Source organism: Chiloscyllium plagiosum, unplaced genomic scaffold (genome assembly GCF_037043375.1).
Source record: "Chiloscyllium plagiosum isolate Xiang-an unplaced genomic scaffold, Cpla_swu_hap1 HiC_scaffold_24, whole genome shotgun sequence".
Taxonomy (NCBI): domain Eukaryota; kingdom Metazoa; phylum Chordata; class Chondrichthyes; order Orectolobiformes; family Hemiscylliidae; genus Chiloscyllium; species Chiloscyllium plagiosum.
The window spans coordinates 42,192,984-42,218,300 of record NW_028270162.1 but is presented as its reverse complement, the minus strand read 5'-3'; the positions used below and the strand labels follow the sequence as shown (position 1 = coordinate 42,218,300).

At 39.4% G+C, this 25,317-nt stretch overlaps 1 protein-coding gene across 2 annotated transcripts in view; it reads left to right on the top strand.

The window, feature by feature from the left end:
* The window catches only part of rfc5 (replication factor C (activator 1) 5), a 57,353-nt gene that overhangs the window by 5,585 nt on the left and 26,451 nt on the right, over positions 1-25,317 (top strand). For both annotated transcript variants that reach the window (XM_043715873.2, XM_043715872.2), the window contains exons 3-6: positions 15,800-15,936; positions 18,832-18,911; positions 24,237-24,310; positions 25,147-25,306. In XM_043715873.2, coding sequence (XP_043571808.1) covers positions 15,800-15,936; positions 18,832-18,911; positions 24,237-24,310; positions 25,147-25,306 — 451 coding nt within the window. The remainder of the gene's footprint in view (positions 1-15,799; positions 15,937-18,831; positions 18,912-24,236; positions 24,311-25,146; positions 25,307-25,317) is intronic.

Here is a 25,317-nt window from a genome sequence, read left to right as displayed (position 1 = left end):
CTCCTAATAGTCAGAGGGAAATTGAGAAACAAATTTGTAAGGAGATCTCAGTTATCCATAAGAATAATAGAGTGGTTATGGTAGGGGATTGTAACTTTTCAAACATAGACTGGGTCTGCCATAGTATTAAGGGTTTAGATGAAGAGAAATTTGTTAAGCGTGTACAAGAAAATGTTCTGACTCAGTATGTGGATGTAACTTCTTGAGAAGGTGCAAAACTTGACCTACTCTTGGGAAATAAGGCAAGGCAGGTGACTGAGGTATGAGTGGTGGAGCACTTTGGGGCCAGCGACCATAATTCTATTATTTTTAAATTAGTGATGGAAAAGAATAGACCAGATCTAAAAGTTGTAGTTCTAAATTGGAAGAATGCCAAATTTGACGGTATTAGGCAAGAACTTTCAAAACCTGATTGGGGGCAGATGTTTGCAGATAAAGGGATGACTGAAAAGTAGGAAGCCTTCAGAAATTAGATAACGAGAGTCCAGAGAAAGTATATTCTTATTAGGGTGAAAGGAAAGGCTGGTAGGTGTAGGGAATGCTGGATGAATAAGGAAATTGAGGGTTTGGCTAAAAGAAAAAAGGAAGCATATAGACAGCATAGATCGAGTGAATCCTTAGAGTATAAAGACAGTAGGAGTATGCTTAAGGGAGAAATCGGGAGGGCGAAAAGGGGATAGCTTTGGCAAGTAGAGTTAAGGAGAATCCAAAGGGTTTTTACAAATACATTAAGAACAAAAGGGTAACTGGGGAGAGAATCGGGCCCTTCAAAGATCAGCAAGGTGGCCTTTGTGTGGAGCTGCAGGAGATGGGGCAGATATTTAAATGAGTATTTTGTATCAGTATTTACTGTGGAAGATATAGAATATAGGGAAATAGATGGTCACATTTTGAAAAATGTCCATATTACAGAGTAGGGATTGCTGGGTGTCTTGAAATGCATAAAAGTGGACATGATCAAATGTACCCTAGAACTCTGTGAGAATCTAGGGAAATGATTGCTGGGCTTCTTGCTGAGATATTTGTACCATTGATAATCACAGGTGAGGTGCCGCTGTGGTGCAACTATTTAAGAAGGGTGGTAAGGACAAGCCAGGGAACTGTAGACCAGTGAGCCTGACGTCAGTGGTGAGCAAGTTGTTGGAGGGAATCCTGAGGGACAGGATGTATATGTATTTGGAAAAGCAGGGGCTGATTAGGGATAGTCAACATGGCTTTATGCGTGGAAAATCATGTTTCATAAACTTGATTGAGTTTTTTGAAGAAGTAACAAAAAGGATTGATGAGGGCAGAGTGGTAGATGTGATCTATATGGACTTCATTAAGGCGTTCGACAAGATTCCCCATGGGAGACTGGTGAGCAAGGTTAGATCTCATTGAATACAGGGAGAACTCGCCACTTGGATACAGAACTGGCTCAAAGGTCGAAGACAAAGGGTGGTGGTGGAGGGTTGTTTTTCAGACTGGAGGCCTCTGACCAGTGGAGTGCCACAAGGATTGTGCTGGTTCCACTACTTTTCATCATTTTTATATAAATGATTTGGATGTTAGCATTAGAGATATAGTTAGTAAGTTTGCAGATGACATCAAAATTGGAGGTGTAGTGGACAGCGAAGAGGGTTACCTCAGATTACAACAGGATCTGGACCAGATGGGCCTCTGGGCTGAGAAGTGGCACATAAGAGTTTAATTTAAATAAATGCGAGGTGCTGCATTTTGGGAAAGCAAATCTTAGCAGGACTTACACACTTAACGGTAAGGTCCGAGGGAGTGTTGCTGAACAAAGAGACCGTGGAGTACAGGTTCATAGTTCCTTGAAAGTGAAGTCGCAGATAGGTAGGATAATGAAGAAGGTGTTTGGTATGTTTTCCTTTATTGGTCAGAGTGTTGAGTACAGGTGTTGGGAGGTCATGTTGCGGCTGTATAGGACATTGGTTAGGCCACTTTTGGAATATTGCGTGCAATTCTGGTCTCCTTCCTATCAGAAGGATGTAGTGAAACTTGGAAGGGTTCAGAAAAGATTTGTAAGGATGTTGCCAAGGTTGGAGGATTTGAGCTCTGGGGAGAGGTTTAATAGTCTGGGGCTGTTTTCCCTGAAGCATCAGAGGCTGAGGGGTGATCTTTTCGAGCTTCATAAAATCATGAGGGGCATGAATAGGATAAATAGACAAAGCCTTTTCCCTGGGGTCGGGGAGTCCTGAACTAGAGGGTGTAGGGTGAGAGGGAAAAGATATAAAAGAGACAGAAGGGGCAACTTTTTCACGCAGAGGGTGGTACAAGTATGGAATGAGCTGCCAGAGGAAGCGGTGGAGGCTAGTACAATTGCACCATTTAAAAGGCATCTGGATGGGTATATGAATAGGAAGGGTTTGGAGGGCTATGGCCCGGGTGCTGCCAATTGAGACTAGATTGGGTTGGGATATCAGATCGGCATGGATGAGTTGGACGAAGTGGTCTGTTTCCGTGCTGTACATCTCTATGACTCTAACTACGTATTTATTTGATTGGGATACTACACTGCTGTATAAAGGACCATTAATTAAGAGTTAATTAATATTTACGTAACAGTATGACCATAATTGATTGTATTCCCCAAAAAGATTTCTCTTATTAATTAAGCCTTAAATGATTGCCTTAAAATATATATAGTTTACTTGCAAAAGTGGTAATGTACCAATTCTATGTAATGCTTAATGAAATGTGTTTAGGATCGAGCAGATATTTATGACCTGTTTCTGAGCTTTGCAACAAATTGGTGGCATGTAATTTCTGCTTCCTCATAATTTCGTATCAAGAGACTAAAATGCTGCGGTCATATACTCCAATGCCAAGTATAGTTCAAAATATGCTGACTGAAATTTGTGTGTTTTTTGGCCCTATTTATATCTACAGTTTTTTTCACATTGCTTGAAGCTGTCTGCTTTCAATCGTAACCTCCCAGAAAATTTAAGTGTTTCTATCAGCAATAAATGTTAAAAATCACACAACACCAGGTTATAGTCCAACAGGTTTAATTGGAAGCCTGATGAAGGAGCGTCGCTCCGAAAGCTAGTGTGCTTCCAATTAAACCTGTTGGACTATAACCTGGTGTTGTATGATTTTTAACTTTGTACACCCCAGTCCTACACCGGCATCTCCAAATCAGCAATAAATGTTGCTGCTTCCATTAACTCTCACACTGAGCATTGATATACCTCACTGAGATATTAATAGGAATTTTCTTTATCTTGAGCTTCGAAGTGCTGAACTACATATGTATACATTTAAGACCAACAAACATGAATTGAACAAAATGTTTGAATATATAACAAGAAATCATTTTGAGATTTTAATTAGATTCCACATATATGACTTTTTTTTAAGTTGTTTTGTGTAATATGCGGGGTCACTAATTTGAATTCCTCATTGTGCCAGAAACTACCTTGTATCTTTTGATTGTGATTTTGAATCACAAACAGTAGGCAGCTACAGCAAGTCATTAGAAGAAAGTGAGGACTGAAGATCAGAATCAAAATGTGTGGCCCTGGAAAAACACAGCAGGTCAGGGAGTGTCCGAGGAGCAGGAGAGTCGACGTTTTGGGCATAAGTCCTTCATCAGTAATGTGATTAGAAATGCTAATAGAATGTTATTCCTCATTGAAAGGAGCATTGAATACATAAGTAGAAAGATTATGCTTCAGTTATGCAGGTGAGATCATATCTGGTGAGTACAGTATTGATATCCTTATTTAAGAAAGGATGTAAGCGCATTGAATGCAGGTTACAGAAAGCTTACTGGACTAATAACTAGGATGAATGTTGTCTTATCAGGCTAGGTTTGTATCTACTAGAGTTTAGAAGAATAAGAGGCAACTTGATTAAAAAATGTAAGTTCCTAATGTGTCTTGACAGTTTGGCATGTGGCAAGGATGGTTCATCTTATGGTAGAATCTAGAACTAGGCATCACTGTTTAAGGATGTAGGTTTGCTCGCTGAGCTGAAAAGTTCATTTCCAGAAGTTTCGTTACCTTACTAGGTAACTTCTTCAGTGGACCTCATGTGAAGCAATGCTGAAAATTCCTGCTTTCTGTTTATATGTTTGGGTTTCTTTGAGTTGGTAATGTTGTTTCCTGTGGTGAAGTGACTTACTGTTCCTTTTCTCAGGGGGTGGTAGATGGGGTCTAACTCAATGTGTTTGTTAATAGAGTTCGGGTTGGAATGCCATGCTTCTAGGAATTCTCATGTGTGTCTTTGTTTGGCTTGTCCTAGGATGGATGTATTGTTCCAGTCGAAGTCGTGTCCTTCCTCATCCGTATGGAGGATACTAGTGAAAGAGATTCATGTCTTTTTGTGGCTAGTTGATGTTCATGTATCCTGGTGGCTAGTTTTCTGCCTGTTTGTCCAATGTAGTGTTTGTTACAGTCCTTGCACAGTATTTTGTAAATGATGTTAGTTTTGTTCATTGTCTGTATAGGGTCTTTCAAGTTCATTAGCTGCTGTTTTAGTGTGTTGTTCGCTATCACTGTTTGTTTAAAAATATGGGGTCATCCATTGATGGCAGAAATAAGGACGCTTTTTTTCTCAGAAGATCATGAGTCTTTGGAACTCTCTTCCTCAACAGAAGATGGATTTGAATATTTTTTGAAGCCAAGGTAAATTCTTGGTAAGCAATGAAAGGTTATTGGAGGTATGCTAAAATGTGGAGTAATCAGATCAGCCATGATCTTACTGTATAGCAGAGCAGGCTCAAGGGATAGAGTGACCTACTGTTCCTAAATTGCATGTTTGTAACCCTGGTTTTGGATATTGGCAGAGCAATTCAGTGAGGTCTGAAATGTTAATTCATGTCGTAGGACTGAGTTGAAAAAGAGAAACCAACACGACGTGAATAAAAATATTGTGAAGGCAATGTCGTTCAATGATACTATGTTGGGCAATTGTAAACTTGTCTGGAAATGAGTTACCTTTTTCCTTTTCAAGGTATACATATGTTAAAAGCAGGTTTACAAGGTTCTAAAGAGAATTTACAGTACAAGAGATGTCCAAAACTGCTCCCCTGCAGTAAATACTTTTGCTAAAATCTAGAAAAGATGTTAGAGGAAAAAATGTATATTCACAGATGTTTATAATGACAATCTAGAAATGAAAAGTTTTTTGGTTATAATGTATGGGATAGGATTCTATTTATCCCTGTTACTCTTTCCTGCTTATTTTCTCTGCATTGCTGTGTTCATTGCTGCACAAACAAAATGTCACGTTGAAATTTGAGATGTGTTTTGAATTCAGTCCTGTGCCCCAAATGATCAACTTTGAAAGCTCTGTCGATGTGAGAATTTTCTGAAAGGTCATTAATAACATAAGCTTAACGTCACTTTTGGTGCCACACTTGTTAGATATTGATCATTTAAACTGCAACTTCTTCTGTTGCCTATTTATGTTAGTGTCTTTAAAAAAAATTAAGTAACAAGTCAATGGGTAACTGATGTAGTGTATGTTGAATTCTGTACAATAGTCATTAGTTCCAAACACACACGTTTTGCAAAAGTGAGGTGAAAAGTTGACTTTCTTTTTCCAGGATGGACATATCAATTAGTCATTTTGAGGCTACAGACAATGATAGTCCCTTTCAATTCTTTACAGCTTCTTGCTGTGAGTTACCATCAACTCTTCTCAGCATATCCTCCCGGCACAAATTGGACAGAGGAGAGCAGATTCAAATCATTTGTGCTATCATAGTCACCCTGCTGCTGATAAACCTGCATTTGTGCTTGTACGCAAGCAATTTCTTTTATAAGGTAATCTAACCACAATCTAAACAGTGGGAAGGCAGGATTTGGTGGTCTGCAACTCCGAATGGCATGCAGCTCTTTAACATCTGTTTACAGCTCTCAACCATTTTCTGTTGGATCACAGTGAGATGAAAAAAATGCCTAAAAATAACTTAAGAGCTGTGTTTTTATTGTGAGGATGAAAAGCTAATCATTATGCTTCACCTTACAGTTTCAAATAATTATTTTAACAAAAAAATCTAATTGCCCTCAAAATAAGCCTCTTTGGTATAGTTATAGTTTGATGTAGCATGGTTATAAATCACGCCTTTGGCTTGAAGAAAAGTTTTATGCTTGCTTCTATTGTTTCTAATATAGCGAAGATAAATTATTTTGAATGTGTTATTAAAATCCTTATTTAGTGACATGAATCAACAGATGAAAAAATTGCCTTGATTTTGCGCATTTTGAGTTAAATTTTGTTATAAAGGTAACTGCTTACAAAATTATAGTAAGTAAAAATGCAATTAAGTCTATCATTAAAATTTTGTTTTCTATTGCTAGATGAATTCAATTCTTAAAACTGCGTATTATGTAACCTTCCAGAGGAAATGGCAATTTGCCCAGGTTTAGATATGCTGAATCTTTATTTTGCATCTCCTCAGAGTTTTCATCTAGGCATTTTTTCAGTTTAAAATACTGCCCACCTGCCAGTACTGATGGATCTGTGCTTTTGCTGCTCTTGGTGTGTCTGAGATGTCACGTTCTTCCCATGACCGAATTGGTGTGGAGCTAAATTCACTTCATTAGAAGTAGTTGTAGAAATGGCAGGTGTAATTGCACCTTCTTCTGGCCGCTTTTATATATTACATACACAAATAAACTTCTGGTTGATTCTCTGTGTGCTGCACAATTAAAACAATTAGTTTGGCCTGCAAAGGTATCTCATTTGGTGATGACTTGGGATTGTGGATGTCCCTAGCCAAAGAAGTGATGGTTGGATAAGCATTCATAAGCTAATAAAGATTTGTTTTCCTGAGAAATGGTTTTAAAAATCCAGTTTTTGTGCAGGCTGTTTGTATGCATGAGTGGACAAACATTCAAAGATGGCTGCATCAAAAAATATTATTGAGAGACTGGGAGAGTACAGGTCATGATAGACTTTTTCAGTGAATATATGGTGCAATTTAAGATGTTGTTCACTGTAATTATATCCTGCATGTTTCTAATAGTTCATTTGTTAATAAGGCAGTGAGGAACAAGAAAAGCTTGATATTTCTGACTGAAGCGAGCTGACAACATTTGCTCACCTCTGCTGAACTGATCACCATACCACATTGTGTGTAACCTTGAGCAGTACTACAGCCCCAAGTTATTGGAGATTATAGAAAGCTGCAAGTTCGAAACGAAGGATCAGTTACCCTGTGAGGTTATTGTAGCTTAGAAATATCTATCCATCCGTTACAATTTTGGAGAATTTAAGGGACACATTACAGGACATCTATATGATTTTAAAAAGTGAGGGCATACACATTAAGTTGTTGTTTTTGGCCAAGTCAACCTTCAATGTAGCTTGTCAAATAGCATTATCCATGGACCTTGTGAAACATGACTTGAAAGAAGTCAGAGTTAACAACCACCAAGAATGTGGTGAAGTAAATAAGGCACAGCTACATAGCTGAAGACTCAATTGAAGACAGTAATGAAGTCCTGTCAGTGATACTAAGGTCAACACTGATAAATTGATAAATTCTTGATCTCATGAAGATGTCCAGATTGAATACAGACCCTTGGAAACAGCTATCTCATGTCCCCCACTTTGCCCTCCTAATTTCCCTCTTAAGTATATTCCTAAAGAGACCTAAGGGGCAGCTTTTTCACACAGAGGGTGGTACGTATATGGAATGAGCTGCCAGAGAAAGTGGTGGAGACTGGAACAATTGCAACATTTAAGAGGCATTTGGATGGGTATATGAATAGGAAGGGTTTGGAGGGATATGGGCCGGGTGCTGGCAGGTGGGACTAGATTGGGTTGGGATATCTGGTCGGCATGGACAGGTTGGACCGAAGGGTCTGTTTTCATGCTGTACATCTCTATGACTCTACTTCCTTTATACTCTTCCAAGGATTCACTTGATCTATCCTGTCTATACCTAGCAAATGCTTCCTTCTTTTTCTTAACCAAACCCTCAATTTCTTTAGTCATCCAGCATTCCCTATACCTACCAGCCTTCCCTTTTCACCCTGACAGGAATATATTTCCTCTGGATTCTTGTTATATCATTTCTAAAGGCTTCCCGTTTTCCAGCCATCCCTTTACCTGCGAACATCTGCCTTCAATCAGCTTCGAAGTTCTTCCCTCGTACCGTCAAAATTGGCCTTTTCTTCAATTTAGAACTTCAACTTTAGATCTGGTCTATCCTTTTCCGTCACTATTTTAAATCTAATCGAATTATGGTCGCTGGCCCCAAAGTGCTCTCCCACTGACACCTCAGTCACCTGCCCTGCCTTATTTCCCAAGAGTAGGTCAAGTTTTGCACCTTCTCTAGTAGGTACATCCACATACTGAATCAGAAAATGGTCTTGTACACACTTTTAAGAAATTCCTCTCCGTCTAAACCTTTAACACTATGGCAGTCCCAGTCGATGGCGAAAGGAATTAAGGGCTACGGGGAGAATGTGGGTAAGTGGCGTTGAAATGCCCATCAGCCATGATTGAATGGCAGAGTGGACTGGCTGGGCTGAATGGCCTTACTTCCATTCCTATGTCTTTAAGGGTACAGCTGAAACTTTATTGCTGGAACAGCACAGCAGGTCAGGCAGCATCTAGGGAACAGAAGATTCGACGTTTCGGGCACATGCCCTTCTTCAGGAATCTTCCTGAAGAAGGGCATGTGCCCGAAACGTCGAATCTTCTGTTCCCTAGATGCTGCCTGACCTGCTGTGCTGTTCCAGCAATAAAGTTTCAGCTTTGATCTCCAGCGTCTGCAGACCTCACTTTCTCCTCTTTTTAAGGGTACAGAATTGTCCATTTATGAATGTAGAGTGCACAGCTGCAAGAAGAGTCATCTTGCCATGTGAAAAGAAGGTTCATGGAATGGAAGGAAATGGCTGTCACTGCGAATCATTGTCTAACAGGAGAGCAGGTTGATGAAGGGTCAGTTGCGAATCATCCAGCAAGCACAGGATGCCTAGAAAAAATGTATAGGGAATTATAGTTCAAATAACATGGGATAAAGCCTCAGTGGTCACAGCCATTGACACACAGGAAACAGTTGAAGAAACTATGCAAAAATACTAAGAAGTTACGAAGGAGAGCAAGCTCGCATATTAGGAATCATTCCATTGGTTCAAGTGACCTTTGAGGAACAATGAATAAAATTACCTTTCTCTTGTGGTGAGGTTAACGAACTAGCCTTCTTCAGAAGAAACTGCTGGAAAACACTGAACAAATTTTGTTGTTTTGTAGAAGTACTTCACAATGCAAGACAAAGTGTTTGCCAAATATCTACAGGTATCTAGTGAATCTGACCACCCATTCTAGGATATAAGGCCAACATACAGACCTAGAGGGATATCAGATCAGGTTACTGCAGACCCGGTTTGCTGCCTTATGCTGTGATGGTTGTGTTATGTGAAGATCCAGAGTTGTAATTTCAGAAAGATGCGGATCATGATTGCTTTGATCCTTATAATCGGCTGTTAGGGATGAAGTTGACAAAGTCTAATTAGAAGTTATTTTTAGTGGACAGGTTAGGTCAGGACATAGAAGACACCGTGAAACAGTGTTTATAGAGTTATGGAAAAAGATGTCAGTGCTACTTTTGCAGCTTTGGAAATGGCCAGCTACAATATGGCAGAGGCAGAATTTGAAGGGCAACAGCTATTCATTGTGATTGGTAGCCTTTTAAAGTGGATTGAGGTATGTCTGATGAATTGACAACTAACAAATCGTTACAAGTTTTGCATGGTTTGATTGCTGATTATGAATTCCCAGAAGAAATTCTAACAACTGGTTTCAGTTTTGTTTAGAAGAGCTTTTAAATTTTAGAATAGGAATAAAGTAAAACACAGTCCTCTACTTCAAATGGAGCAGCAGAGTGCACACCACAAATTGTTAAATATGCTATTGTTACACAAATTCTAGATACAAATTGGAAGAAATGTTACATATCATTGCATCACAAACTGCTTTTTTTTTCATAAATATTGTAGCACCGTTCATATTACAACTGATAGAAGGCCAACTGAATTGTTTCAATTTGGAGTATTATCTTAGTTGCCCGACTAAATACTCCAGTGCCTTAACAGATATTTTCTAATTAACTAGTTCATAAATGTTATTACATAATCCAGGTCAGAAGTAGGGATAACATCACTGCGTCACAAGAGCCCCACATAACATCTTGTACCATTTAAAGTAATTTTTTTAAAAAAGGTCCTTGATGTTACAATGGAGCACGATGGCTCAATGGTTAGCACTGCTCCCTCACAGCACCAGGAAACCGAGTTCAATTCCAGCCTTGGGTGTCTGTCTGTCTGTCTGTCTGTCTGTGTAAAGTTTGTACATTCTCCCTGTGTCAGCATGGGTTTCCTATGGGTATTCTTGGTTTCCTCCCACAGTCCAAAAATGTGTAGGTTAGGTGGATTGGTCATGCTAAATTGCCCATAGTGTCCAGGGATGTGCAGACGAGGTGGATTAGCCATGGGGAATGCAGGGATAGGGTAGAGGGGTGGGTCTGGGTGGTATGCTCTTCAGAGGGTTTGTGTGGACCTAATGGGCCAAATGGCCTGCTTCCACACTACAGATTCTATGATTCATTTTAAAGTGTGTATTGCCATCTGTGATTTTATATCATGTAGGCCCAAAGAATCTTAGAGAAGTGCCAATGATTAACCCATCTGCCTGAAACACGTTATGGTGGGTCAGACTGATTACTGGCTGCTGCAGTATAACCCCTGCAAGTTATGAGTTAAATAAAAATGAAATCTAGAGCATCTGTGGCAAACAGAACAGAGTTAACATTTCAAATCCAGCTGTGTTGTTTCACAGAACAGTTTACTGGACTTGAAACAGAACTCTGTTTCTCTCTCCACAGGTGCTGCTAAGTCTGCAAGTTTCTCCATTTGTTTTTGTTTTAGAACTCCCAACATCCATAGTATTCAACTTTTGTTGTAAAGGGTAGTAAATAGAATGAGCTTCACTAGAAAAGCATTGAATTGCTTGGTTGCTTTGTGCTGGTAAACTGCATGGCTGTTCATTAGCATTAGAATTTGTAGGTTGTAAATCATTGCTGTTAATTTGGTTCTGGGTAAGCATAAAGAACAGTACAGCATGGTAACTGACCCTTCTGCCCATCAAGATTACACCAACACATGATGCCTTTCGAAACCAAAATCCTTTTATCTCTGGTTTGTATTCCTCGTTAACCTGCCAATTCAGGTAACTATCAAGATGCCTCTTAAACATTGCTATTGTATCTGCCTCCACCACCACCACCTCTGGCAGCACATTCCAGGCACTAACGCCCTCTAAGTAAAATTTTGCCTTTCCCATCTCCTTTAAACTTGCTCTCTTTACCTTTAAACCTGTGTCCGTATAAATAATACCCTTCAAACTAGGCAACATTCTGGTAAACCATTTCTGTACTTTCTCCAAAACCTCCACATCCTTATGCTAGTGAGTGACCAGAATTATATGCAATATTCCAAATGTGGCCTCACTAAAGTTCTGTACAGCTGCAGAGTGACTTGCCAAATTCATTACTGTGTACCCTGGCCGATGAAGGTAAGCATGCCATGTGCCTTCCTGACCACCTTTTTCACCTGTGTTGCTACTTTCAGGGAATTGTGGACCTGGTACACCCAGATCCCTCTGTATGTTGATGCTATTAAGGGTTCTGCCATTTATTGTATTCTTCCCTCCTACATTAGATCTTCCAAAATACATAATCTTGCATTTGTCTGGATTAAACTCCATCTTCCATTTCGCCATCCCAGTTTCTACTGATCTACATTCTGCTGTAGTCTCTGGTAATCCTAACGATCTACAGCTACCTAGATTTTTGTGTTGTTGGCAAACTTGCTAAGTAGGGTACCTGCAATCTCCTCCAAATAATTTATATATATGTTGCAAACAGCAAGGATCCCAGCACTGATGCAGGTGGAACACCATTAGTTACAGAGCTCTAGTTAGAAAAGTACCCTTGCACCGTTACTCTTGGTGTTCTATGATTAAGCCACTTCTGTATCCATCTTAGCAGCTCACTGTGGATCCCATGTGACTTCACCTATTGTATCAACCTTCCCTGAGGGACCTTATCAAAAGCCTTGCTAAAATCCATGTAGACAACATTACCATTCTGCCTTTATCAATCATCTTTTGCCACTCCTTAAGAAACTCAATCAACTTTGAGACATGATTTACCCTGCACAAAACCATGCTGCCCATCACTAATATTTTTTCAGATTTGAGTAAATCCTTTCCCTCAGAATCATCTCCAATATTTCTCTACCACTGACATAAGGTTCACCAACCTGTAATTTCCCTGATTATCTCACTTGCCTTTCTGAAAGAATAATGTTGGCTATACTCCCAATCTCTGGGGCCTCTTCTGTGACTAAAGAGGATTCAAAGATTTTGTACAAAGCCCCAGCAATTTCCTCACCTGCCTCCCTCAACATTCTGGGATAGGTCCTATCAGACCATGGGGACTTCATGGTTTTCATAAGACACAACTTTTAATCTTTTTTATATTGACATGTTATGAAATATCAATCCCCCTCACCTGGCCAAAGATCATCCACCATATGAATATTCAAAGTATTAATTAAGGACCTTACCCACCAACTGCAGCTCCACACAAATTCCCTCCTTTGTTCTTGCGTGGACCTACCCATTAGCTACTTTCTTGCTCCTTATGTATGTATAAAGTGCCTAGGGATTTTTCTTAAATCTTGTTTGCCAAAAGACATTTCATGACCCCTTTTAGCTCTCCTAATCCTTGGTTGAATTCTTTTCCGCTTTCTTATATGCTTTGAGGGCTCTGTCTGTTGTCAGTTTCTTAAACCTTGCGTATGCCTTCTTTTTGACTAAACTCTCTATTTCTCTTGTCATCCAAGGTTCCCAAATCTTGCATCATTATCCTTCATTTTCACAGGAACATGCTGGTTCTGAACTCCAAAAGACTGTTAAAAGATTCTCGCATGTCAGATGTGGATTTTCCCTGAAGCATCTGCCCCAATCTAGTTTCCCCAGTTCCTGCCGAATATTGTCATAGTTAGCCTTCGCTCAGTTTAGTACTTTCATTCGAGGATTATGCTTATCCTTATCCTTGAGTAACTTAAAACTTCAAGGTCTGGTCACTGTTGCTGAAATGCTTTTCCAATGAAATTTTGATCATCTGGCCAGGTTTATTCCCTAATGCCAAGTTTAGTATGGCCCTTTCCTTAGTTGGACTATTCAAATATTGTTTCAAAAACCCGTTCTGGACATACAACAAATTTTTCTCCCATCTTAGCTCCTGGTGCTAAGGGAGTCCCGGTCAATAAAGGGGAAGTTAAAATCACTCATCACAACAGTCTTGATGTTTTTACATTCTTCATAATCTGTCCACATATCTGTTCTTCTATCACCTGTTGGCTTTTGGTGGTCTGGGGTACACTCCTATCAAGGTGGTTGCACATGTCCTTTTCCTAAGCTCTACCTATATGACTTTGCTGGATGAGCCCTCAAAGCTGTCTTTCCCCAGTACAGTTATGATATTTTCCTTTATCAATAATGCATCTCTCCACCTCTTTTACATCCCTCTCTATCTTGCCTGAAACATGTAAATCCTGGAATGTTAAGGTGCCATTCTCATCCCTCGACACAAGCCTCTGTAATATGTAAAACATTATAGTTGTATTTATTAATCCAGTCTCTAAATTCATTTGCCTTGCCTGTTATACTCCTTGCATTAAAACAAATGCACCTCGGACTTCCAGTTCTGCCATATTCAGTAACCTCTCCATCTCTGTTCTTCCTCTTAGTCTCTTATTCCTCGGTTGTTTTAGTTCCGGACCTAATACTGTGGTCCTTGCCCCCTGCTAATTCAAACTCTCCTGAGTTGCACTAGGATATTGGTGCCCCTCCAATTTAGGTGCAATCCATCCTTCTTGCACTGGTCCTTCCTGTTCTGGAAGGCATCCCAAATGATCCACATACCTGAAGCTTTCCCTCCTACGTCTTTCCATCTTTTTAGCCATGTTTTAACTATACTATCTTCCTATTCCTAGCCTAACAGGCATGTGGCACAGGAAGTAATCCTGAGATTGCAATCCTACAGGTTCTGCTTTTCAAATTCCTACCTAACTCCCTTCACAGGACCTCATCTCTCTCTTTCTGCCTGTTGTTAGTACCAACATGGACCATACCCCTGGCTGCTGAATCCCCCCCGCCCAAACCAGGTAATAGAATATTTTGTGTCTGGGCGCAAGGAAGGCAACACACTGTCCTGCAGTCTTGTTTGCAACCACCAGACATTTATCTGTGCCTCTGACTATAGATTCTCTATCACTACTGCTTGCTTACACTTTGACTCTCTCTGTTGTACAACAGTGCCAGTCATGATGCCATTGATCCGGCTGCCGCCGTTGCTTTCTCCCAGGCAACCATTACCCCTCCTATAGTATCAACATGGTACACGTGTTTAAAGGGGAATGGCCACAGGGGACACCTACACTCCCTGTCCACTTACTAATTTTCTTGTGATCACCCAACTCATCTCTGACTGTGTATCTCTTATTAGTGGAGTGACCAGCTTGCTAAACATACTATCTGTATGGAATTTCACTTTCTGAAGCAAACAGTCACTTTCTTTCAGGATTGTTCAGTAGCTTTATTTGTAGATTTTAGCTGACCAGAATAACATGTGACAAGAAGAGGAAGTGTCTGGACTGGTGTTCCTTGTGCCCTTTCCCCCCCCCCCCCCCCCCCCCCCCTCCCAGTTTGTACAGAATAAATTATTTTTTGTAGGGCACATTTGACTATTCTTGAAACCTCATTATCTGAAGTGACTAAAATCAGCTGCTCAAATGCATGTCTTTTCTTTGTTAGTGGAATACATGCTTTTATCAGGTTACGAATCAAACTTTACATATACTAGGTATTCAGGCCTCCAGAACTTGGAAACTAAATCTGCTCTGATTTGGTTTGCTATTCCAGTTTAGAAAAAGGTCTCATCGTGAAGGAGCAAAGTTGTTGCAGTTCTAGGGTAAAACATAGCTTTGTGTTAAGCTTTATTGGGGAGTTATGTAACTTTTAAGATATTAAATTCCATTGTTCCTTTCGAACCACTAAAATTACTTTTTAGCAATACTGAGTTTTTTAGTTAGTTGGGTTTGTATTACTTGTTGGGTTGTTTCTTCAAAAATCCTATTGAGGGCAATCAGCCTTGCTTAGCTAGCAATGTTGTGTTGTGTAATAGGAACAGAAAAATCTGCACCCAATTGGTTAGCTATCATTTGAGAGAGAATCAAAGTTTGTTTCAGGTCAATGACATTTTATTAAACCTACCTGATCCATTAAGTGGTTACAGCACTATCTATTTATATGACAGGATTCCATCATTTCAGTGTTTAGCTTCCATTTTAGAGATGACATGACCTGAATTTTTTTTCTATCAATGTGGTTAAATACAATACTTAATATAGACAAGATTTTGCGTATGGCACTTGTATGTGACTTGACACCTTCTCATGCCCTTGAAGCATGTGCTGTTTGCATTTCAATTACATAGACAACATCTACTTAAAATAGTGTCCCTTAAAGTCTTAGATGAACTACATTTTGGCATTTGATTTTTTGTTTGTCTCTTCCTTTGAAATTGTATTCTAATAATTTTCTCATGCAAATTCCAAGAAATTGTACAAATGGCTTGCTTTAAAGGGCTGTATATTTATTTAGCAGTTAGCAAAGAAATCCTGAAACTTGTAACATATATAAACCGCATTTAATAATGAAAGTTATGACTTCACAAGCAAAATCAGATGTTCCATTTTCTTTATTTCAGTTCAGCGGTTCATCAGTGAAGATCGTTTCCCTCACCTGCTATTTTATGGGCCGCCAGGAACTGGGAAAACATCTACCATCTTGGCTTGTGCCAAACGACTCTACAAGGACAAAGAGCTAAACTCTATGGTTTTAGAGGTAAAAACTGAACTGTTTTGAGTCCCAAACTGGTATTGTATGACATTGTAGTCATAGTCGTAGAACCATAGAAATGTACAGCACAGAAGAAGGATCTTTGGCCAGTAACATCTGTGCCAGTCAAAAACAACCACCTAATTATTTGAATCCTATTTCCCAACATTTGGTCCATTGCCTGGTATCCCTTGGAATCGCAAATGCACATCTGAATACTTCATAAATATATAAGGATTTTAGCCTCTACCCTCCCTCCATGTAGTGAGTTCCAGATTCTCCTGAAAAAGAAATCTCCCATCTACTGTATACCTTCAGCCCCTTAAAACTATGTCCCTGGTTATTGATCCTCCATCAATGGGAAAAGTTTCTTCCTGTCTGTCCTATCTATATCCTTCATAAAGTTATAGATCTTAAGCATATCCCTCTCCATCTCTTCTATTTTAAGCAAAAGAATCCCAGTCTGTCCAATTTATCTTAATCACTGAAACTCGCCAGCCAAGGCAACACTGTCTTGTTACGGTAGTTTCTTGTGAGCAGTCCTTGGAGCAGGGACACATTCAATAGTACTCCTTTTCCAGTTTTCTGCAGTTCAATAATTTCAAAATTGTTCAATTTTTGCTCTCCTAAACAATCCTTGCACTCAGGACTGTTTCAAGTGCAGTACCGTAATAGCTAATGCTGTACTAAGAAATTGAAGCAAAGAAAATGCTTTTTAATCAAGGGGTTATAGTAGCAAAATTTCCACTGCTTCACTTAGTTTAGGAACTCATGGCGATCTGTTTGGTGTATCACTCTCCTCTGTAGACAATCCCAGTAAAGTTGTGTATTGTTGTAGCAAAACAGGTTTTGATTTTATTTGGAGGATTATGGTGACTGAATTTTAATTAGCATCATGCAGATCATTTTAGTAATGGTTTACACTCCAAATCAGAGAGGTTGAGTAGGGCTCCATAAAAAACTTCTCCTTCTCCCTCTCACGCTCACTCACTGTCACTCATTCAATCACTCACTCCACCGCATCCATTTGTATGATTTTTAAAATCAAAGTATGGAAGTAAAGCCATTAATTTTGGAAGCACTGGGGCCTCATAATTGGCCTAAGTTTATGTAATGGGTGGGTTGGGAAGAAGAGTAATATCAGCCAGTTTCCTTCTTGGCTGAGAATTTGTTGAAAATTGCTTTATGCTCACTACAGTATTCTTAATATAAGCCAGCTGGATTCACATAGGAATATTGGTCACTTCAACAAGGTATTGGAAAGGTTCCAAATTATTGTAAAATACCGCATAAGCCAGTACATTCAAGAAGAGCTCACAGATAAAAGTGCCTGATTTTTATATTTAAATTTTTTTTGGTGCATAGCTTTTATTTTAATAAAAGGATAAGCAGCTAGGTCTTGGTGAAGAGGAACACTGATTATAAAATATACCTTGTAACATCTACTGATTTTATCAGTACAGAAATTCTTACTCACCTGATAATTTTCATATCTTTCTAATTCCATTAACTGCTCTTACACACAAACCACAGATCTTTGTTCTTTTCCAACTTTTTGAAATCAGAATATATTTAGAGCCTCTCAGGCTGATCATTTTGTTCAGGGCAAAACTTGAAATGTAATTATTTTGAAAATTTGTTACTGTTTCAAATTACTCCATTTATTTTTCATTCACTAGTTTGAATTTCTGAGATAGAACAAAAATCTCCTGAATAATTTCCTGTTAAAATAAGCTGTATGACACTGACCTGTATTGACATGCATTAAATAGATTTTTCCTGCTGTTCACAAATTTTTATATCCATAGAAAATCTATTTGCAGGCATGTTGCCACTGCATATCTAACTTTTGCTTAACCACTGATTTAAGAAAAAGACTGAAACAAAACTTCTTGGCATAGAAACTGCACATACACAGTCTGCCATGTTTATCATTTGCAAAAATCACTGTACGAAGTTTTCAAGGAATGTGGGCGGCACAGTGGCTAGCACTGCTGCCTCACAGCGCCAGAGACCTGGGTTCAATTCCCACCTTGGGCGACTGTGTCTGTGTGGAATTTGCACATTCTCCCCGTGTCTGCATGGGTTTCCTCCGGGTGTTCCGGTTTCCTCCCACAGTCCAAAAGATGTGCCGGTTAGGTGAATTGGCCATGCTAAATTGTCCATAGTGTTAGGTGTAGGGGAATGGGTCTGGGTGGGTTGCTCTTCGGAGGGTCAGTTGGGCCAAAGGGCCTGTTTCTACACTGTAAGCAATTTAATAAACCGTGGCAAATGAAGACTCTTAAGTCAAAAAGTGTGTGCATGAAAGTACCTCTGACTCTACAAACCACAGAACCACATATTTAAGATATATGTGGATTAAGCACTAATAATTCATCTCGTGACAATGGATAAAGTTGGTGTAAGTGCTATCGTTTGTGAGACTTCATATCCTCATTATTCATCAGAAATGTATAATAATTCCTTCAATTCAATGGAAATTATTGTGACCGCATGGTAACAACAAATATCTAGCACACTGGTACATTGTAATGGGGAAAAAATGTACTTAAGCCAGTAGTTTTAATATGCAGAAATGATGTTTTTATGTTGCTGAAATTGTTCTTGGTAACAACCATAAGTAATTCATTGTGTCTACAGAGAAATGTTTGAACTGTACAACATTGTAATCAGTGGTTGTTTTTCATAGTTCAGAATTTTCATACTCTATTGCACTTTCAGTGATAACACTGGTTCACCTAGTGTGATTTAATTAACATTAAATTGCAACAGTAAGGATGAAATTTGAGTTCTTAGAAGATAATGTGTACTTTACAGAGTAATTTGCATGCCAGTTTTAAAAACTGCCATTTATTTGTCAGGAGGCCATTTAAGACGTTTATGATTTTGTTTTCTCTGTAGCTGAATGCCTCTGATGATCGAGGTATCGATGTAGTACGTGGACCTATATTGAACTTCTCCAGCACAAGAACCATTTTCAAGTGAGCACGATGATGATTTCAGTTTATAAAGAAAAGTCAATTTGCAAACAGTGTTACAACTGATATGGAATGCTGTACAGGGACCATGATCCTGATATTGTGAGGTGCGATAGAGGAAACAGCAAGTAACTTTGGCTGAGCTTTGTAACATATCACTTCATCTGTGCTTCTGAAGGCTGTGACCTGCTAGAGTACAGTGTCAGTGACATAAAGATATTTGTTATAGCGAACATTGTTCCTGTGTTAAATCTGATCACTGAATGTTATTTTTATCTGGTAGTTATGGGTCCTCGTAACTATTGAAACTTGCCCTTGCCTAACATTATTATGTATGATTTGACCTGAGGCCACTGACCAACTGTTAGATGTAGGAAAGATGATACATATGCTTCAATTGTGATGATAGCCCTAGTTCCACAGCAGTCCTAAATTTGGTGAATCAACAGAGATTAAAGTTCAAAATCAAACTCTTCTGAATTGTGTCACAATATGATGTATTTTTCCACCAAATAAATGAGAGATCTCTACAAGGACTTGCATTCATGCGCAGTGGGCATTGATGTCTAATGGTTTACTTTTCCCAATCAAGACTCCAGATGACTTGGAAATAGCTTTATCTAGTGAGGTATCAGTTTACATTTATGATAAAATTATTTGACAAATCGCAAATATATTGACCAGTTACACTGGATTCTATAGTAGAATGTAAATGCAATAAGTTCTTTCCATTAGAGGTATTCATTGGTATATTTAAGAACAGAAACCTGATGGGGGTTTTATTCATGCATGGCTATAGTAAACCCTTTTTTTATTAACTAAGTATGTTCAGTCCTGCACCAAGAATAATTTGATTTAAGATCATTGAAAATTGTTTTTTTAGAAAAGCTATACCCAATTATTCAACTAGTTTCATTGCTATACACTGCCTAGCGGCCCTTGTGGTGGAGTGATATTGTCTATTCTTCCAGGACAAGAGGATTGGATTCCAGTCCCACCTGCTCCAGAAGTGTGTAAAAACTCTACTCAATTCAAAGTTTGTGAGAAGATTTGTAGCTCGGGTGCTCGTTGTTGTGGTTCTGTTCGCTGAGCTGGGAATTTGTGTTGCAGACGTTTCGTCCCCTGTCTAGGTGACATCCTCAGTGCTTGGGAGCCTCCTGTGAAGCGCTTCTGTGATCTTTCCTCCGGCATTTGTAGTGGTTTGAATCTCCACTTCCGGTTGTCAGTTCCAGCTGTCCGTTGCAGTGGCCGGTATATTGGGTCCAGATCGATGTGCTTATTGATTGAATCTGTGGATGAGCGCTCATCCACAGATTCAATCAATAAGCACATCGACCTGGACCCAATATACCGGCCACTGCAACGGACAGCTGGAACTGACAACCGGAAGTGGAGATTCAAACCACTACAAATGCCGGAGGAAAGATCACAGAAGCGCTTCACAGGAGGCTCCCAAGCACTGAGGATGTCACCTAGACAGGGGACGAAACGTCTGCAACACAAATTCCCAGCTCAGCGAACAGAACCACAATGACTCTACTCAATCTCATAGCAAGCAAAATATTTGTTGATTAGAAAAAGTGCAATTTGAAAGCCTTCCTTAAACAGCAGAATTTTCTACATATTGACCTGGGACGTGATCACTTTTTACGGTAGGGCCTGCCCTATTTTAAAACAGCTTAATACTAATGTTTAAAATTCCAAAGAGTTCTGTGCTGGTTCACCACTTTCACTCAGATGAAATAGGCATTACTAGTAAAAACTCTTCTTAATATTTGGTTACATTTGTAGTTTAATGATGTATAATGAATGGTGGCAAAGCAGTAATTCATTGGTCTGCTGTTGAACACTTGGATAATTTTTCCCACGTTTATAACTGATATCGTAACTAAACAGTCAATTTTAATTTAAATTATTACTTGTCTTTGTCGTATGAATCATCAAGTTCTGACATTGTTTCACTGTGCTTCAGGCTACTTGATGTATTAGGATAAGCCTATACTTTAAAATGCTGGAAATGCGTGAAACTTGGATTTACTGACTTGCTTTTGAATTTCTCCTTTTCTTAATTGGGAAACTTGACAAGATGAAGAAGGCTGGCGATGAAGATGGAGAAAAGGGTAGGGGCGATGACACATCCCTGCTTGACCACTGTCTTGATCACAAAGTATTCTGTAGTATTATCGTTGATGAGGACTGTCACTAAAAGTCTTGTCGTGGAAGAGACAGATTCATCAACGTGATGATGAAATTCACTGGACAGCTGGCCTTTGACAGGATCTTCTGTAGCATTTCCTGATTGAGTCAAAAGCCCTGGTCGGATCAATGAAGGCCATGTAGAGTGGTTGATGTTGTTCCTGACATTTCTCTTGGGGTTGCTGAGCAATGAAAATCATGTTTATGGTTCCAAGATTTGGTCAGAAGCCACACTGACTTTCAGGAAGGACTTCCTCTGAGTCTGGGAGAAAGTATCTAGCGAGGATTCAGGCGATGATCTTCCCAGTCATGGAGAATAGGGAGATTCCTTGGTAGTTCCCATAGTTCCCTTTGCTTCCTTTCTTGAAGATGCAATGGCAACATCCCTGAGATCAGCAGGGATTTCTTCTTTGTCCCAGATTTTCAGGAGCAGTTGATGGAGATGACAGGTAAGCTCTGCTTCTCCACTGGAATGGCATCTGCAGTTTCTTACTATTAATGTCTCTAACAGAGATCTCTAAGTTTGCCACGTTACGTGGGAGTCCAGTATCATCTTTGGAGAGTTGAGGGATTTCCACAAACCCAATCCTTAGCAATTGTATCGCAGTTTAGGAGTTCTTTGAAGTGTTCTATGAGGCTGATTTTTTTTCTCTTTCAAAAGGGTGCCACTTTTATTCCGCACTAGTTTGAGACAAATGGTGTTGACTCCATATGTTTCCTTGACGGCACTGAAGAAACCCCGGTTGTTGTGTTTGTCAGCAAGGGCTTACAGTTCCAAACCTTTCTTATTCGTGTACTTATCTAAATGTTTTTTAAACGTTGTAACTGCACCATTATCCATAATTTTCTCTGGAAGTTAATTTTACACACAAACCATTCTCCATTTAAAAAAAAATGTCCCTCTTGGCTTTTTCCAATCTTTCTCCTCTCACTTAAATATATGGCACTTAGTCTTGAAATTTCCTACCCTAAGGAAAAGACACTTGTCATTCACCTTATCTATACCCTTCGTGATTTTACAAACTTCTAAAAGGTCACTCCTCAACCTCCTACACTCCACTGAAAAAAGTCCCAACCTGTCCAGCCTCTCCTTACAACTCAAATCTTCCATTCCCGGCAACATCTTGGTAAATCTCTTCTGAACCATCTCCAGCTTAATAGTATACTTCCTATACCAGGATGACAGAATTGGACACAGTACTCCAAAAAAGGCACACCAACGTTTTGCACAACCTCTCCTTGCTTTACTGGCGATTGCTTTGACAAGCATAGAGCTTTACTCCTTTCGTCGCTGAGGTCTTGGATGATCTGGCCATTCTCATCAAACCAGCCTTGTGTTTCCTGGTCTTTGCAGCCAATGGTTTCTTCACGGTATGAGATGATGGTTGTCTTCAGTTCTTTTCAGATTTCTTCCATTCCATTAAAATGAACTCTTTTTGCAGATTTTGGTAAATACGTTGCTGTAGGTTCACTAGTCTGCTTGGTTCTTGAAGCTTCTTAATGTTGAGCTTTTCTCGGAACTGTTTCTTCATCTCTGGCTACTTCTGGTGGCATTTGTTAGACATTTGAGGAGGGGATAAGCCAGTGGTCTGTTCAGCAGTCATCTACACTGGTTGTAGATTTGGTAATAAGGACATTCTTTAGTTCTTTGTTCCGGAAGATTGTTTTGCTTGTCGTTCATGAATGTTTGTACATTTCAAGATTGAGTTTCACTTTGGTTTTCAGAGCTCACTTAGATGAGACCGCTGGATTCGTTTTCCAATCTGGTTGGTGACAGAACAGACTATTTTTAGGGCACCTTTTCTAACCTCCTTCCCGTGTGGGTTGAGTAGAATGGATCTTGAAGAGGGCTGCTCAGTCATGAAGGAAGCCGCCAAAAATATTTTCCTGTCCATATCCCAAAGAGAAATGACAGGCTGTGGTATTTGACTCAATGTGGTGATCTGAAGCTAGGGATTTCCAAATTCCTCAATCCTGTCCCCATCGCCTCTCCCTGTTTGCTGCAGGGCTTGTACTGTATGTGTGAAGCTGTTGACTTTCCCTAGGTAAATGCCTTGGTGGGACAACTTTTTTAATGTGGGGATGCTGTTGCATATGGTCTTTGACAAAACATAGATCTATTTCTAAGGGCAAGAAGGAAATCTTGATGTCTAGGGACCTCCCTACTGTTGCAGCCTCCATCTGCGGTTGCAGCTGTTGATATCACACGTATCTTCTGCCTGGAAAGCCCATAGAGATTGGTTTCATATTATACTTTATCTGGTTCCTCCCCTCTATCCTTACCATATTGGGTGGCCCTCCCAGGAGTTGAGAAGTCCTGACAGCATTGCTTTCAGGATCAACAGAACATTCTAGTCTCTCAACTGAAAAAGGTGGTAATCCATGGAAAAGTGAATAAATATAGGCTACTCTAGTTGATATCATTTCACAGCAAAGGAATCATAGAGAATCATAGAATCCCTACAGTGCGGAAGCAGGCAATTCGGCCTATTGAGTTCACACTGATCCTCTGAAGAGCATCCCACCCAGACCCATCTCCCTAACCTACGTAACCTACATTTTCCATGGATAATCCTGCACATCCCGAGGCAGTATGGGCAATTTAGCATGGCCAATCCACCTAACTGGAATATCTTTGCCTGACATAGTACTGAGTCCAAAGATGTGTGTATAGAAAATATCAAATAATCCCAAGTTTTATCCTCTGCTATGAAGTGCGACTAATCTGGTTAGCTATAGAGATGCATGGATTGGGCATACCTTTCCTGGAGTTGGAAAGGAGGGCTACATAGGCAAATCTTCCAAATCCTGTTTGAATCTCATCTGATAAAGTTGTCCCACCAAGGCATTTACCTAGGTAGTTGTTGAGTATACTGATGCAGATCACATCGAGGATGGCCAATTGTTTACTGATTAAGGTATTTACATATCTATTTTTGTAACCCAGTAACTACTGATCAGTTTGTTATTTTAAGATATCATATATCTAACTTCTAGTTCCAGCATTTTCACTTTATGTGAAGTGAAGACTGAATGTTAGTGACTGGAGTGTTAGCCGGACACATTGACCATTAAATGTTTCCAACATTGAGCATTTCACAAGAAAGAATGCAATTATTTTAATTATTTCAGAAAGGGGTTTAAGCTCGTTATCCTAGATGAGGCGGATGCAATGACTCAAGATGCTCAGAATGCTCTCAGAAGGGGTAAGAACTGGAAATATTCATCTTAATGAGCGCTTATCCTGCTTCCCAGTTTTTTTAAATCTTGCATCGTAGTTCTGACCATGCACACCTTAAATATATATATGCCTCACAAAAGCAGTGCTTTAAAAATCTTAGAAAATGAGCCAGAAGTGTGTGGTTTACAGCATTGCGGGGGGGGGGGGGGAGGAGGAAATATGCAGAACAGCACATTCTTTTCTCTAATATTTACTTATTCTTTTTATTACTTTGTCTCAATTCCCCTAGAGATAGCACAGTCTCTGTTTATGTAAGTAATCATTCTTGGAGTATTTGCAGTTCATGAATTGGCATTACACAAAAATCTACAGTGACTCTTTCAAACCATTTGGTTCCCCTCCCTCTTGGTAGCTTTAGTTTTGCTTGTTTGCTACTACAGGAACAGCAATTTAGTGTGTGCATTCTGTACCACACTGCCCCCAGGCTTTTTATTTTTAGCTACAAGCCTGGGTGTTTAAAATGCAGAGGACGTCTTAGATGCTTTCAAATATACACCATATTTTCATGGATTACTCAATCGCAACTGAAATTAATGCGCATAATACAATATTTTACGTGCACTGAATTCTCTGTAAACATTAATTAGCAATATATTTGCATTTAACCTTGTGAAAATTAATGCTTCAAAAGTATGATGACTGGGTGTTATATTAGTTGCATTTAAAATTAAAACTAATTTTTATAGTTGATAAAGAATATTTTTTTCAGTGTTTAAGTCCAATGAAAAAGTTGTTTTTCCTAGTTACATGTGCTGTTTTTCTCCATTTCAAATTCTGAATAATTAATTGTTTGTGATGCAGTTATTGAGAAATTTACAGAGAACACCAGATTTTGCCTAATCTGTAACTACCTGTCGAAGATCATCCCTGCTTTACAGTCTCGATGTACTAGATTCCGATTTGGGCCGCTGTCACCAGAACAGATGATTCCAAGATTGGAGTTTGTCATCAAAGAAGAAAAGTGAGTCTTCT